Here is an 18,061-nt window from a genome sequence, read left to right on the forward strand (position 1 = left end):
GAGGTTGTGGTGAGCCGAGATCGCGCCATTGCACTCCAGCCTGGGTAACAAGAGCGTAACTCCGTCTTAAAAATCATGTGGCAGACACCTCCATAAGTGTTACAGAAAATATTTACCAATAAGTGCTAAAATTAGTGTGCAAAAGTTTGAGAAAAAATAGGATATTTACATAGTCTCAAAGTATCTCCCCAAATATATTATGACAAAGGAAAATTTTTTAACTTTTCAATGGGAAAAAACATAAGATACCTCCATCATCAAAGTTAATGTCACCAGAAATAAGATATATATATCCTGATATAATGAATGGAAAATGGAACATCACTTCTATAGTATTATTGAGAAACAATGCATAACCTCAATCACTATGAAAACCTCAAACACAAATTGAATAATAATCTCGAAAAAATTGACCCGTACACTTCAAGAGTGACAAGGTTATGAATGAAAAAGACTCAGTAACTGTCACAAATTGGAGATTAAAGAATGTGATATCTAAACACAATATGGTACTCTGAATTGTATCCTAGAACAGAAAATGGACACTAGTGAAAGCACTGGTGATATGTGAATATAGTAGTTAAAATAATTGTATCAATGGTAACTTTCTAGTTTGGATCATTAATAATATAGTTATGTAAGGTGTTAACAGGGTAAGATGGATGAAAAGTATATGGAAATTCTGTACTATTTTTGCAAATATTCTGTGAGTAAAAAATTATCTCAAAATAAAAGGCTAAAACATGACAAAATTCGTGTTTTATATTTATTTCTGATGCCTTTGAAGCGATCCTAAAATCAAGTATTAATTTTATAATTAGAAAAAAATGTATTGTATTATAATTATCAATTTATATTACCGACATACTTCTATATTACTGTCAAATATTGAGTAAGCATTATTGAATCAACAATTGATTGAATTGTGCAGATCAGGTAATGATTTTCATTCCAAAGGAAAACTATTAAGCCATGAATAAGAATAACAGCTATTATTAGAGTCATTAGTTTAAATGATATAATATCTATTTTTTCATTGCTTCTCACAAACCTGTTAGATATATTGTTACCATTCCTATTTTACAGATAAGCAAAGTAAGACTGAACACCTGGATAACTTGCCAAAGTTGACACACCTCCTAATTTAAACTTTTAGAATTTTCCAATGTCCAAACTCTTAACAACTAATGTCTGCTAGTGTTGCCACTTAATCTGTTACTCATAATATATTTAACAGAGTTCCATGCACTTGGCTCTGTACAAGCAGCACAAAAATTATCTAAAATAAGCTGCTTTCAAGAATCTAGCCACTGATTGAAGCAACAAATTATATGTATTTGCATTTAAGTAAAATAACTTACATACAGATGCTTCTCATCTTACAATGGAGTTATGCCCTCATAAACCCATTGTAAATGGAACATATAATAAGTTGAAAGTGCATCTTCCAGAAATGGCATTTTTCCATTTACAATAGGTTTATCCAGCAGTAACACCATGCAAAGTTCAGAAGTATACTGAATGTCCATAGATTTTGCACCACAGTAAAGTTGAAAAATCATGAACAAGTCATCATAAATTGAAATAATCAGGAGAGATATATATATGTATGTATATACACTGCAATATTGCAAAGTAATAGGTAATATGCTAAATAAGTAAAATGAACAGTAAGTACTTACTTTTCTAACCAATTATTATTTATTTCTAAAAAAACTTGTTTTATGGCAAAACTTGGTAATCTAGCATTCTTAGAGTTAAAATAATTTATAAATATATGATGATTTTTCTATTTTGTTCATATTTAAGGCAAAAATTCTCAAGCTTTAATGTACGTAAGAATCACCTAGAGACTTTTCTTAATGGTGGTTTCCTTGGTACTACCCTTTAATAGTCTCAGTCTGTTGGCTTGAATAAGGCCTGGAACTTGAATTTTTTAACTAGCCCTCCTGATGATTCTGATGCAGGTGGTCCTCAGGAATAAGGTTTTCAATAATCCCATTGTTTAGGAGAAAAAAACAAATTTTTATATTTACTGTAAGTGTTCTGTCAATTATACATCACGTTTTTAAAAGATATTTATATCATAAAATTATACTACAAAGTACATGATCACGCACTCAAATAATAAATTATATTATACATTAAGAGTGTGTCTTGCTGCTCTCCCCGTATTGGGTTTATTGTGTGTGTGGTGGTGGTGGTTTTTGTTTTTTTCATTTTTAAACCACATTCATATATCTGAGAAAATCAGAAGAATTTAGAGAGGCTTATTCCCAGAAACCTTAAATATCAACAGAAATTCACCACTTTATGAAAAAAGCAGTATGGATCTAACAATAATGAAATGCGCTTCCTAAGCAGAGCTATGTTTTGATTCCATCTGGTAGTTGCTATATACCTACTTTTTATGTCACTTGCTTTCTGAAATTTGACTAGGTCATCATCTTTGATATCAAAGCCTCATTAGTCAAAAGGGGGGAAAAAGACACTAGAAAGAAATAACGTTCTCTAAATAATTTTGGTTTTCCAGAATTAGCAAGAACAAGTGGAGTTACAAATAAATGTTGGAGGCACTCCAGCAACCTAACACATTCAACATGCAATGAGAAAATTCTGCCTTAAAAACTTGCTTATTAGACCCTTAGAACATAATTTTCATGATGAATGAGCAAGTCTTGCTGATGCTGGGACAGGGACTTTGTCATTAATTCAAAGCTATACCAAGAGTCTTTGGCTACAATATATCCTCACTCTATCCAACTGAGTTTGTGGATTAATCTCCATTTCATCTTCTGAGAGCTTAATCTCCATTTTCATCCTCTGAAAGCACCTCTCGAGTTCTGAGCTACTTAGAATTCAACATGAATTTGGTATTTAAGCTCAATGTAGGAGCCACTATATAAATGGCACTTCTGCAATTTCTGTGTTATTCTTGCTATATTGCATAGAAATTTTCACTAAGACAAAACTACAAAACATTGCCATAAGAAATTAAATATATAAATACAATGTGACTCAAGTAAAATAGTTCCCTCTTTCTCTCGGGTACTTAGAATGTATCATATATTCTCTTAACTCAGCTTTGAAGATATATTCCAAGACCTCTAGGTCTGGATATAACCTGAAACCCTACCCAATCTCAGCATTATCTTGACAAAGATAATCATATTTCTGATAAAGAATTTCTTAGGGGGAGGAAGTTACTTTTATTTTTGTGAATACTTTATTTGCCCTCTTCTTAATTTATGTAAATGTAGCTGATACAAGCATTTTTTGGATCCTCAGCCTTCTCCTTGTTCAAGATAATGTTGGTCGGGCGTGGTGGCTCACGCCTGTAATCCCAGCACTTTGGTAGGCCGAGGCGGGTGGATCACGAGGTCAAGAGATCGAGACCATCCTGGTCAACATGGTGAAACCCCGTCTCCACTAAAAATACAAAAAAAAATTAGCTGGGCATGGTGGCGCGTGCCTGTAATACCAGCTACTCAAGAGGCTGAGGCAGGAGAATTGCCTGAACCCAGGAGGCGGAGGTTGCGGTGAGCCTATATCGCGCCATTGCACTCCAGCCTGGGTACCAAGAGCGAAACTCCGTCTCAAAAAAAAAAAAAAAAAAAAAAAGTAATGTTAAACAATAACTTACTTTTAAATAATTTTTTGAAATAAAATTTACGTAACATAAAATTTGCCATTTTATAATGTGCAATTCATTGGTTTTTAGTATATTCAGAGTGTTGTTGTGTAACCGTCACTATTACGTAATTTGAGAACATTTCCATCATCACAAAAAAAAAAAAACTCTGTACCTATTAGCAGTCACTCCTAACTCTCCCCTATGTCCCAGGCCCTGGCAAGCACTAATCTACTTTATGTCTCTAAGGATTTACCTATTTTAGACATTTCATATAAATGGAATCATGAAATATGTGGCCAAAAAAACCTGACATTTTAAAGCACCTTGTATGAGAGTACTTTCGTATTTTATTGGAGGGGAAGATGTGAAAGCTCATTTTATAATGGGATTCTTTTTTACTGTTTAATTGGCCTTAAACGAGCAAGTTACTTATTAACTAGATAAAATATTTTCAAATCCTAGCTTAGTACTTTTTAGCTATGTAAACTTGGATAATTTTACAACTCTCTGGACCTCAGTTTCTCATCTGCAAGGCTGAAAAATGTTGGCAACCTTTCAGGATTATCATGAGGATTACAGATGTACCTATCATGAGCCTGAAACAGTATCTATTATTACTTTACAAACATTGTCTAATTTCCATTTTAATTTGGAACTCAGCTGTTGATGATATGCTAGTAATAGAGCCTATATAATAGTACAAAGAATGATAAATGAATAATCAAGAGATTTGGACTCTAGGCTGAGTTCTGCCATTAACTAGCTTCATAAGTAGCATGCCCTTAAATGTATCTCATGCCTTTGATGTCCAGTTCCATCATCTGTAAATTAAGGAGCCAGTCTAAAACCTAGAATCCAGTTGATCTCTACAGTCCGCTAGTCAAAATATATATAAATCTATCTATTTAAAATAATGATGTCAGTAATTAATAACCTTCCAAAACAATCTATGTCAGAAAACACAAAAGAAGAATACTCCCTAACTCACTATGTGAGGTCCTCACCCTAATACCAAAACCAAACAAAGGTATTGTAAGGAAAAAAACCCCACAAATCATTATCTCTGATAAACATGAATGCAAAAGCTCTCTACAAAATATTACCAAATCAAGTCCAACAATGTATAAAACACCGACAACACCAAACACCGGTGAGCATGTGGAGCAAGAGGAACCTCATTCATTGCTGTGAGAATACTATGTAGTACAGCCGCTACTGAAGACAGCTTGGCAATTTCAAAAAATACTAAATACACTTACAATACAATCCAGTAATCACAGTCCTTAGTATTTACCCAAAGAAATTGAAAACGTGTCCACACAAAGATCTATACATAGATGTTTATAACAGATTTATTCATAATTGCCAAACTTGGAGGCAACCCAGATATCTTTCAGTTGATGTATGAATAAATAAACTGTGATACATCAAGACAATGGAATATAGTTCAGTGATAAACAGAAATGAGATATCAAGCCATGAAAATACATGGAGGAAACTTAAATGCCTATTACTAAATGAAAGAAGCCAATATGAAAAGGTTATGTACTGTATGATTCCAACTATATAATACTCTTTAAAAGGCAAAACTATAGTGAAAGTAAAATAATCAGTGATTGCCAGGGGTTAGTGGAAAGAGAGGAATGAATAGGCAGAGCACAGAGGATTTTTAGGGCAGTGAAATGACTGTATGCTACTATAACGGTGGATATATGTTATTATAAATGTGTCCAAAACCATAGGATGTCCAACACCAAGTCCTAATGCAAACTGCAGATGTTGGGTGATAATAGTTAATCAATTGTAACAAATGTACCACTCTGATAAGAGTACTTATTAATAGAGGAGGCTATGCATGTGTAGGGGCAAGGGATATATGGGAAATCTCTGTATCTTCTGCTTAATGTTGCTGTGAACCTATATCGTTCTAAAAATAAGACTTATTGAAATATATATGTGTGTGTGTGTATGTGTGTATGTGTGTGTGTGTGTATATATATAATATATATATATATATATATATATATATAATTCCATAAAAGATGCAACACACACAAATTATTCCCTTTTTCTTAAAAAAAAAAATACACCCCAAGGAGTACCTGAGACAACAGTTTGTGGTAAAAGAATATATTAAAACTTCAATTTAATTTAATTCTACCTAAAAATAAAACACAAAACTTAACTAATATTTACTACATAAATTGACAATGGTGTCGTCACAGGAAGTCAAATGATCACTGACATGTGTCCTATGTGATATGAGAAAGGAAGAGTTGAAGTCTCTCTCACAGAAAAGCTTAGAGTGGCATCCAGATTTCTCCATTTCTTGCAGCTCATCGTAATGCACTGCCATCTATGTATGTCCAGTTTAGACTTCTGAGGCAATCATCATTCAAGGTTAGAAAGAAATGATATATTGGAAGTATGACTGTATTCTGACCATGCTCTCTGACTTTGAGTTCCAGACCTTGGTCCCGATATTTTCTAACTCTTCATCATAAACTAGTCCACTTCCTAATCTGATCTCAATATTTTTATCATAAACAAAATACTAATAAGTAAATGAATGTAATACCCATAGCCTTCAGTTTCTACCACTCATTCCCAATCTTAGCATCCTATATATGTATTTCATTTCTACAGTCACTCACCATGCTAGAGTAACAATTCAAGTCATAAAAGTAAAAATACAAATTAATTTCTTATACTGCATTTTGTTTCCTACAGACTACAAGGTATAGTGATTATGCTTCCTTTAAACTCAGATTATAATTTCAATTGAAATTGAATAGAAAAAGCAATATTACTTAGCCAAACCATGTTCTCTGTTACTTTGACATTTTAGTCCCATTTTTTCTCTGATTTAATAATACTAAAGATTTTTTTGTAACTTTTTCCCACAAATAAAACAATTCAATAAACTGGGCCATTTGAAATATGGAATTAGCATTTTCTAAAAGTGCTAAATCTAATTATCTGTCTTATATTATCAAATTACCTTTTAAAAGTGAACTTTACTATAGTTTCATACGGTAGGGAAATTTTATGAGTAAGCTCAGAATCTTAGAAGGGATCCAAAGATGACTCACTATAGATCACCTAAGATTAAATGTCATGAGATGTAAATATTTGTTATATATTCTCCTGGGAGCTTCTTCCATGGCCTGATAATTTTTAAATGGTTAGGTTATTCCTAAACGCAAATTTGCCGTTGAATATCAAGGAAAATGTGAAATCATAATGCAATCCTAAATATCGGGCTTCATACTTTTACAAGGTTAATTCCATCTTACTAAAATATCACCATTATTACTGTTACATATATTCTCCATATACATCCATCTCAAAAAGATTATAATGATGATTAAGTATTTGAGGAGAAAGCAGCAGTCTCTTAAAAAGTTAAATCAAGTCCTATTTGTAGTCTAGCTAGAGTGTGAGATTTCACATATATAGAGTGTTTACCTGCCTTATTTATTGCTGCATCTCAAGCACCAAGAATGTGTTTGGCCAACAGTATGCACTTAAGAGAATGCATCTTTATGACACACTTTTTCTGTATTTTCAGACATAACAGCCAGTAGCTAGAAAACCAAACTGTACCCTGGAGCAACAAGAAGGAACACCCTAAACCTCAGAGCGATTAGAGTGTACGAAATGCAATGATGGCTTGTCCAGCAAAAGGAAATTATCACTGAAGAAGGACTGGGAAAAAAGAGAAACATATCTAGGCCTCCTCCGCCCATATCCTTCAAATGTACTTTATATATACTATACTAAATGGAGGTAAACCCTGGGAGGCTTAATGAGAATCTGTTCCTCCATTTCACTTGAGTCAGGATTAATATATTCGCTCATTTGACATACTTATCCATTCTTATTATTTTTCCTTCTCTCTCATTTCTCTATCTATCTACCTCTGACTACTTCTGTCCCATATCTAATTTTGGCTTTTAATGCCTGTCCAATTGGCTCTCCAAGAATATTGCAAAGTTTTTATAATTATAACCAAAGAAGTCCATCTCCCACCTCCACTATGAAGTCTTTCCAGTGCTCTATTTTCTACTTTTCCTTCTTGATAGACAGTACTGACAAGCCACTTTTCATAAAAACTGAAACCTATACATTATCTCAGTATCTATACTGAGATGAATATAGCAATGACATATTCATTTTATAGCAGCAGTAACAATGACAATAGCAAGTAAGTTTTATTGAACTCTTACTCAATGCCAGGAACTTTATATAAGTTACTTAACTTACTCATCCCAAAACTCAGGAGATACATAGTAACATTACCTTTTCATTTTTCAGTTGAAGAAACTATAACTTATAACTTTCCCAATATCATATAACAAATAAATAGCAGTGTTGGGCCTTGACTGCCTTCTAAATATTATACCATATTGCCTCTCACATAATTATCTGCAAAGTCCTCTGATTAATTTTCTAAAACAGAGCCCAAGTATGAAAACTCCAGTCCAGGAACTGATCATGTTAAGACTGGTTAAGAATGTAATGTAAAAAATATTGATTTTTTAAAAAAATTTCTGAACTAGTTTTAGATGACTTATATTCCAGTCCTGGTTTCATCACTGGGTGATCTTAGACATGTTATTCAAACTCCCTGTGCCTCAATTTCTCACCTTGAAAATTAAAACAATCAAATCTGCTTTAACATGTTTGTTTTGAAAGCTAAACAAAGAAAAGGTCATAAAAGCAACTGGGGGAGTTGCTATACAAGTATAAAACTGGACCAATAATTGAGCATCCTCTCTAGCCCCTCAGGCTTGTTTTTCTTATAACGATCTGCTAATATGATTCTCTCTTACCTTTAAACTGTCACTATTTTCTACTGGCCATTAAGCTCATGACATGCAAACTTTTGACTCTGGCCTTCAAAAATTTCCATCAGATGTATTGTAGACCTACTTTTCTGGAAAGACTTGTATTTTCTCTGCTCTTTGAAGCTATAAATTAGTTGTCCATCTAGCCCAGTAATGTCATCCTCTTTTAAATTCCTCTAGTTAATCCTCATTTGGTCCTAAGCCCTTTAACTGTTCCCCACAAGTGACGATCCATAAGCCACATCAAACTGACTTCAGCCTTCTTTTCTAGGACAGGTTCCAACACCCCACCCCCACTGCCAGCCCAAAAAAAAAAAAAAAAAAAAAAAAGCGTGGGGGGGGGTTCCCTATATCTAACCTTCTCCAAATCCCCATACCACGATTCCTGTGCATAGTTCCTTTCTCTCATCCAGAGAACAAGATTTCCCTGGTATCATTAACATTATTCTGAGTACTAACAGAATCCTAATTTATGTATTTGTTCAAGTTTGGGAAGATGGACAAATCTTTTACACTTACTTTTTTATTACTCCACTTTGATGCCACAAAGAAATATCTCTATTTTTAGGCAGGCAGGGTAATTGACATACTTCCTTCTCCAGTTCCGTTTCTCCCGGCCCCCTACCCCCACACTGCCCCTGCCCTCTATTGAGGTTCTATTCTTGGTGGTAACTCCTTGCATTCTTCCCATTACTCTGCTCGCTCCCTGCCCAAACCTGGCGTCCTTAGGAGAACTGGGCATGCTCAGTCGCCAAAGCTGATTCCGGGGATGCAAACTGGAATCTTTTTGCAGCATTTGAGCCCGGCAGGAGAGGTAAGGCCCTGAAAATACAGTGGCCCAGAATCTGCCCACTCCTATGGAAGCATTTTGTTGAAAGCCTAGGAATGGACTCGGAAATGGACAGCTCACCGCCAGTCCCTTCCGTGCAGGTGGGTCACCAACCTTAGTAACAGGGAGCTGAGAAACAGCCCCGCTGTTTGGTTTGGTGCAGGGAGGGGATTTCTGCTGAGATAGCACTGATAGATGGCTGGAAGCTACGGCTGTCATCTCTGTTGCATCAAGAAAATACTGTGTGTGTGTGTTTTTTTTTTTGTTTGTTTTTTGTTTTTTGATTTTTTTCCTTTTTCGTTAAACACAGCAACAGCAGCCGCTCCAGACTGAAAAAGATGTTGTCTGAAGATCTCCAAAGTCTGCGAGCCAGACAGAGAGATTGTGGAAAGGATAGGCAAATCAATCACTTATACAAAAATTAAATTTAGGGAAACAGCTTAAGAACCCAGAGATAAACAGATGGGCTACTACCAAATGACAGTTCAGAAACCTTTCTGATATTCAAAGCTGACTTGTGTGCCTGTGCCCCCAAAATGCATACCTTCTTTGTACAAAAACCATGACACATTTCCCTTCGCGAAAGACACACACACACACACACACACACACACACACACAAACACACACACACACACACACACACACACACGATTCTTCTGTTCTTTCCCCGGGTTTCTGTGGAGACTAAATCTCTAGAGCTGCAACAGCAGCAGATTCCCTCACCTCACTGCCTGGCGATGAGGCAGGGGGAGGAAATTCAACAGGGATTAAACATGATAAAAGGGGGCTTCGTTGCAAGGGCTTAAACCATCACACAACCTGAGAAACAGAGAGATAAGCAGTGACAGGCAGGCAGAGAGACACGTAACTGCCCCTGCTGCTAAAACCTAGCCATTTCTTCAAACAGCAGCAAACATGAGACATTTCATCACCGTAATGCATCCATATTGAGAAGGGGGGGGGGATCGTGTGCTTTGCTTTATGCATTTCAGTCTTTCAAGATGGGAGGAGACCCCTGTCCATATGTCGTGGGAGCTATCCACCACCCCAAAAGTAACACTCGCTGCACCTAGCTAGCAGACCACTTGCCTAACAGGTTTTGCAGCAAACGCGGTTAATTTATGTGATAGCAGGTTGTCTCTTACCGTAGGCAGCAGCGGCTCCATTTGGGCTCCCTGGTCTTTAATCTCCATGTTTTGTAACGCCTCTGGAATAAGCACTTTGCTCTGCAGTGTCTTCAGTGTCTTACACTGAGCCCGGCACTCTCTCTGCTTAGTATTCGGATCAGGTAGCTCTGAAGCAGGAGGCAATTGCACACTCCAACTCACCAGAGTCACATGGCTCCTACTCACTCGGGCTGCTGGCCAGGTTTTGCACTGAATGCCTTGGATCCCTGGGCCGGTAAGGGAGATCCCCCAAGCCCTGTATCACTGCCCACACCTGGCTACTACTATAAAATACAGCATGCAATGCTACAAGTCTAATGGGCATTAAGAATCTCACCTAAGATGCTCACTTCTCATATAGACTAGTCCAAGTTGGCCTCCAACCAAATCAGTCTGATTTGGACACTTTGAGGCAACTCACTTCATTCCCAGAACCCCATAGAAGACAGAATTCAAGCAAGATGATGAAAATAAGGTTTACTAGATGTCCCACTCTGAGTACCTAGGGACTTTTAAAAGAGATAAAATGACTTTAATATTCGCATGTCTTAGTGAGACTGAACTACTCACCACCAACGACAACAAAATCAAGCATTTAAGTCATAGTTGACTCAATGAGGATTGGATAGATATTTTCAGTATTTTAAAAGTGAAAAACTTGGGTAAATCACACTATTAAAAATAAAGCATATGTTTTTCTATGATTTCCCAACAAAAATGACAGAGAAAGAAAATGTTTTGATAGCAGGAATTATCAAGATACTAAAGCACTTTGAAAAGACAATGAAACTGACAAGAATAGCCCAAGCACATACCCCTTTGCCTAAAAAAAGTCTCAACAAAATCAGGCTAGGGAATTATTTAAATAATCCATGGAAGAAAACACAAGCTCTTTTGTAGGAAGTAGTTGGTGAATATCATCGAGTAACTACACATATTTCCTAAAACTTACTGTAGATTTAGAGTATTTTAAGTAATGAAGCCCATATATCAGTGAACTCCAGACTAAGTATACAGAGGTTACAAATGAAGAGTAGTAAAGAACTTTCAAGGATTAAAAGATGACTAAAAATTATTAACATAGTTTACCTTAAATAAGAAAATTTTCACCAGATTCTAAAACCTGTCATCAGCAGGAGTGAATATTAAATTATTTTAAGCAATACATCAAAATTTTCCAGGATGCTCATTGCAGGTAGAATTATGGATAACTTTTATTTTCCTTCTCAGTACAATTATTTACAACCTTCTATTACTTTTATCAAAAAAAAAATACTTTTAAAACCCTAATGATTAGTATATTTAAGTGGCTACTTTGTACACAGCATACTGAGTTGATACCAAGGATTTAAATAACAAGATATCTAACTAGCAATTTACTGATATGGGGCTCAATTTGATCTACCACAGACTGATGAATAAAAGCTACCTTCTCATTCAAATGACCAGAATCAACAATCACAAACAATTTATTAGACTAAAAATAATAACTCCACTTTAGAAAGATTATTTCTATCACATTAAGCCTATTTTATCCTGTTTTAATTCCTTTGAAATTAATTTAAATATAACTAAGAAAAAGTCTGGCCCTTAATATCAAAAGCCAAAATGAAAGTAAAATTACTTTTTATCAGTATTTTCTTAAAATGCATATTATTAAACTACAAAGGTACTTTGCTGGAACAACCATTGCTTGAGTGCTTACTATATGCCAGAGCTACTATTTCTGCCAATATAGTAGGACTTAGCCAGGGTTGCAATAGCAGACAGTCTATTTCTAAAGATCAAGAAAGCCTATGTATCTAAAGTTCTCTGATCCAAGATGTCAAATACTAGCCAAGCAAAACAAAGTGGAGAAAGAGAAAATGATCCTCATTTAATCCACTACCTATCTAATAGAATATATTAGAATTAATGTCCATGACCTGAGAGAATGCATCCACATACTAAATAGGTCCCAATGAAGAAGATATGTATAAAACCAGTAACTCCTAGGAAGAAAACCATCATTACGTAGCAGAATTTTTGCTAGCAAAATCACGTAATTTTACAGCTCAACTTCTACATTGATTTTCATACTCAAAAAGTGAAGAGACACGGATGGAAACAGGAAACACAAATTGCATGAACAACTTTTTCTCAACTACAGTATCTAGCTTGGAGGTACTGACATGTCCTTGATGGGGGTGAGAAGAAGTAGGTGAGGATATACTTTTTGAAAAATACTCACAGGTAAATTTTACATTTCTTTCACTCTGGAGCTTTTTCCATTACAGTAAAATTTCCTGGGATCTGAGATGATTAAAAATAGGTTCCTGTTTAGCCTGCTCCTATTTAGAAATCCAATGAGATTCTATTAGTACAATTTGACAGCAATGATTTCAATCATCACATTAAAGTATTGCAAGACTGAATTTGTCCAAAGAAGTAAATGCTCCAGACATTCTACTGGAATAAGAAAGTAGTCTGATTTTCACTCAATCAGTCCTACTGTGTGTGAGGTACTATGCTACTTCCTGTCATACACAGCAATATTAAAGTGGAATTTTCCTCTCTGAAAAATGAAATAAAAGTAGGAATCGGCCACAAGCCAACCATACAGACAGAGGAAAACCAGAAAACACTAAACAGAAGAGACACCTTCCTGTCCAGCTACCCATGTTGTGGCCAGTAGGAAAGGAATACAGCCACCATGGTGTGCTTCCTTCCTTGATCTCTCCTGTATCTTGAGACTCTTGCTGACCTCAATTTTTACTAATCCCTTAAGTATGCAAGTCAGCATGGATTCAATGTACTTTCAGTTCCTACCTTCTTTTGTTATTTTAAGCCCCGGGTGTTAAGATATGCACATTAATATAATGTTTATCTTAGAGGAAAGACCATCTAGTATTGATTGTATTGGAAGAAAACACTGGATTCTAAAGGTATTGCCAACACTGGTATTTCAAGCAAACACTTTCAGTTCTAGTGGTATTGAGTTTCTGGCTTAGATCTCAAAGTTCTTTGCTTTGGCCCTTTTTAACATAAAATAACTAAATTTTAGGTTGCAATGAGTTCAGAAATATGGCCGGAACAGTAATACTATATTAGTGGTAATATTACTAAAGAATAATATTTCAAAAAATTACTATTTTTCACATATAAAAATGCATCACAGCACTATTTATGTCATTTATTTATGTTTCATTTCTTTGTACCTCTTATCCTTTGAGACCTATACAAATGTTCTCAACAACTTAAAGCATATGGTGAAGATTTGCCAAATACAGTTGACCCTTGCCAAACACAACTGACTAAAGTTTGTATTAAAACTATTAGTGATGAAGGAGTTAGAGGGACCAAGCCTCTGAGCAGTTCAAAATGCGTATAACCTTTGACTACACCCAGACTTAACTACTAATAGCCTACTGTTGACCAGAAGCCTTAATAATTAAAAAAAAAAAGGTCAATTAACAGGCATTTTCTATGTTATATGTTTTATATACTGTATTCTTACCATAAAGTAAGTTAGAAAAAAGAAAGTGTTAAGTAAATCATAAAGAAGAGAAAATATATTTCCTGTTAATTATATGAAAGTGGATCACCATAAAGTCTTCATCCTCATCATCTTCACTTTGAGTAGGCTGAGGATGAGAATGAAGATTGGTCGTGCTGTCTCAGGGGTGGCAGAGGTAGAAGAAAATCTACATATAAGTGGACTCATGCAGCTCAAACCCCTATTGTTCAAGGGTCAACTGTATATCAAAATTATTTTGTTTAATTTGACCAACTCAAGAGATACCAAAAATGCTTTCTTGACAGCTTAAAAATGATGACATTTAACTATTAAGGAAAAGGGTAAGAACGCCCATTCTAAAAACTGACATATAATAAGGAACTCTATATAATACTAAAATTTAAAAGTGTCAAATCACATTTTACTTTTTTAAAGATGTTCTTGAACTCCAACCTGATAGTGATTCTAGTCCTCAACTATGAAAAGGAATTATAAACTAAGTAATTAGGGAGCCCATTCCAATATTGGGCTAATGTCCATGTTTTAAAAAACCCTCAGCCAGGCACGGTGGCTCAGACCTGTAATCCCAGCATGTTGGGATGCCAAGGTGGGTAGATCATGAGGTCAGGAGTTCAAGACCAGCCTGACCAACATAGTAAAACCCTGTTTCTACTAAAAATACAAAAATTAGCCAGGTGTGGTGGCATGTGCCTGCAATCTCAGCTACTCAGGAGGCTGAGGCAGGAGAATCACTTGAACCCAGAAGGCAGAGGTTGCAATGAGCCAAGATCACACCACTGCACTCCAGCCTGGGCAACAGAGCAAGACTCCATCTCAATAAAACAAAACAAACCAAAAAAGACCTCTTAGTCCCACTTCTCTTAGTTCATGACTGGTTTTTCCACTTCGGAAGATGGGAACAAAGACGTGATTTTGACTTCTTGTCCCAATTTCTTCCTACAGGGAAATGCATAGAAGGCCTACTCTCTAGATTGAGTTCTAGAGGGCAGCATCTTAATTCAATTCAATTTGAGTACCTACCATGTACTGACAACTGTACAGAAACAAATAATAAGACATAGCCCCTGAGCTTAAAGAGATAATTTAGAAGAAAACAAAGATAACATCATTCAGCAAAATGCTATTTAAATAAAAAAATTCTTTTTGCAAAAATCAGAGATAGACCATAAGACAAGATGACTAACTTTTAATAGTATTTTTCTCACCCTTACGACAGAGATTTAAAATCTTTAGAGGATTTGTTTTTGTGTAAAGATCTAATTTTCCTTCACTTGATTATTTAAACAAGGAATATATGCATGGCTCAACTTATTACTTCTCTAATTATCAGCCTTTAAGCCTAATTATCACTCTCTTTGTTAAATGGTCCTGAATGTAACATTTCTATTCCTAACTTGAAAATAATCCATATCACACTTACAGAGTTAATCTTGTAACTAATCCTTAACATGTCCTTTTCGATCCCATTATGAAAAATTACACTAAAATAATCATTATTCACAGTGTTCTATGTGTAAATTTTAGTAAACATTCTCAAATGATGCAGACAAGAAAAATCTTTGTTTACTACTGAGTTTGCACTCTGTCAAAGAAAGATGGCAAATGTCACATGAGAAAAAGAGAAGAAAAAATCAAAATGTACCTATAGCAATTTCTCAGCTTCATCATAAGCAACCAAACTATTAGTGAACAAAGAGTGTTCAGATGCATTTTACATGGTCTTCCATTACCTAAGAACCTGAATTTTTTACTTTTTGCTGTAATTTTCAGATTGTTCCACAGTTCACATCTTTCCATACTATTTATGTAAAGGGATTTTTTTTCCTAACAGAGATAAAATATGATCGGAAACTATAAATTCAGCAAAGCATAAAATAATCTTATGTAGACCTCTTTTATTAGACAATTTAACAAAGATTAAGCACAGATTTTGTACTATGTGATAGTAAAAAGATAAATAAGATAGGATCCGCACCTCTCTAGAATTGTTAACAGGTGATTATTTCAATGTCCTATGGTGATAGACAATGAGTTGTCCAAAATATTAAAGGAATATCAAGTAGGAACATAATGAATGCCCAACTAATGAGTTTGTAACTGAGGACAATGAAACCTAAACTAAAGGATGAGTAATGACAAACCAAGGTTTTAAAAAAAGCCCTTTTATTATGAATTTTTTTTTAAATTCAGGGCAGTATAAAGATGAAAATGACAGTCATTCATAATCCCACCAACCAGAGATGGTCACTGTAAACATTTTAGCATGTTTCATTACAGACTCCTTTTAACAATTCTGGGGGTGGGGAATGATATTCTTTTATATTTATTATTTCCATCACATTTAAAACAATGGAATTATGTTGCATTTATGAAATGGAAGTCCTTATCAGAAAATCATAATATACAAATAACTTCTTAGATTTGATCCTTTATTACTCTATGAATATATCTATCCTACTTCTTTCAGGCTGCATCAAGAATGGGGGAAATTTTCCATCCCTCTAATTGGGAATGGGACACAAGTTGTGTCAACTTTCAAATTCTGTAAATACAACTGAATTACCTGTCATTTTCTCTGTCTTCCCAATGCCAAACCAGGGCTCAGTTAGTGGAAAAAGGACACAGCCCTTTCTTAAAGTTACACATCGACGGATGAACTTCTTACTTACTTCCAGTTCTTCCTCTCCTCCATTCTGGAGAAACTTTTGATAGGGGCAGCCTGGCTCTTCATCTTTTCTCACAATGCTATTATTTAGTGCCTGTGTCCAACTAGATTTAGGCTTCTGAAACTTAAAGCCATACTGTCTGCTGCATTATCCATCCTGAAATATGAAACATCAATGATAACATGAAGAAATACAAGGCATTTAAATAAATGTACAGGGAAAACTTAAGATAAAAATTATCTTAATTCATTATTAATAAAATAGTAAAAAACAAAATAACTGAAATTTACTTTTATTTCTGTGAGAAAATTAATTTTCATGTAAGTGTTTGAATTAAATGATGCTTTTCAGAAACATCCTCTCATACATCGAGAAAGATGCAAAAAAACTTGTTTATTCATTTAATAGATATTTACTAATACCTCTTATGGGCTCAATACTATGCAAGGCACTGGAAAGGTAAAGTCCCTGCCCCCAGGGATCTGACAGTCTGGAAGGGACACAAACAATCAGACATGTCCAAGGACAACATGACAGGTATACGACAGAAATAGAATGGACACCTGTTGCAGACTGGGGTGGAGGAAGGAGATATTAGGAAAGACTTCCCAATTAACATCATATCTGAGATCAATTTTAAAACATACAAAAGAGTTTGCCAGAATAACCTTGAGGTACTTGAGAATAACCTCAGATGCTTCTGAAAATTTTTGATTCCTATGTCCCATATCCAAAGATCCTAACCTAGTAAACTGGGGTGAGGACAATGATTCTGTATTTTTCACAAGAGATTCTGATACAAATGCCTTTGTATCACCTATTCCAAATTTGATATGCACACTTTCCATTATTGTAACTACAGCTTTTTTCTTAAAAGAAAAACACTTGGCTTAAATATTTATAATTATTTAGAAGACAATATGTAGCACTACATTAGGATTATTTGGACAATGTGCCATCCACTGTTTAAAAATGAAACCTATCATTTATTTAATGTTTATAACATGTCAGGTATGTGCGAAATCTTTTATATAATTATTTAACTTACCTCTCATATCAACCCTGAGAAGTATGCATTTTACCTGCACTTATATATGAAGAAACTGAAGCTGAGTGAAGTTAAATAACTTGGTGAACTTCACAGCTATAAGCAGCAGAAATCTCAACCCAGGCTATCTGCCTCCAAAGCACTTGCTTTTTGCATCGTGTTATAATTGATCTCTAACTTGTAAAGGTTGCCAGTAAAATGTTTGCTCCAATTCTAATTACCACAAAGAAGAATAAGAGCACCAGATCCAAAATCAGAGTTGGTACTATGGTCAGACGGTTTGAAAAGAATGAAGCTTGTCAAGCCAAAAATAAAGTATTTCTAGCAACAATGTTGCATGCAAATGCT

At 35.0% G+C, this 18,061-nt stretch overlaps 1 protein-coding gene across 8 annotated transcripts in view; it reads right to left on the minus strand.

Annotated features, from left to right (window-relative positions):
• SLC4A10 (solute carrier family 4 member 10) overlaps nucleotides 1-16,808 on the minus strand; it is a 374,879-nt gene extending 358,071 nt beyond the window's left edge. For 4 of the 8 annotated variants that reach the window (XM_039469959.2, XM_039469958.2, XM_003921934.3 and 1 more), the window contains exon 1: nucleotides 10,462-10,664. In XM_039469959.2, coding sequence (XP_039325893.1) covers nucleotides 10,462-10,509 — 48 coding nt within the window. In that variant the 5' untranslated portion in view covers nucleotides 10,510-10,664. Of the gene's footprint in view, nucleotides 1-10,461; nucleotides 10,666-16,668 lie in introns of those variants that run through there. The other 4 variants (XM_010329677.3, XM_003921935.4, XM_039469956.2 and 1 more) reach the window with 2 other exon arrangements.
• Between the last annotated feature and the right edge of the window lie 1,253 nt (nucleotides 16,809-18,061).

The sequence above is a fragment of the Saimiri boliviensis genome, chromosome 5 (assembly GCF_048565385.1).
Source record: "Saimiri boliviensis isolate mSaiBol1 chromosome 5, mSaiBol1.pri, whole genome shotgun sequence".
NCBI classification, from domain to species: Eukaryota; Metazoa; Chordata; class Mammalia; order Primates; family Cebidae; genus Saimiri; species Saimiri boliviensis.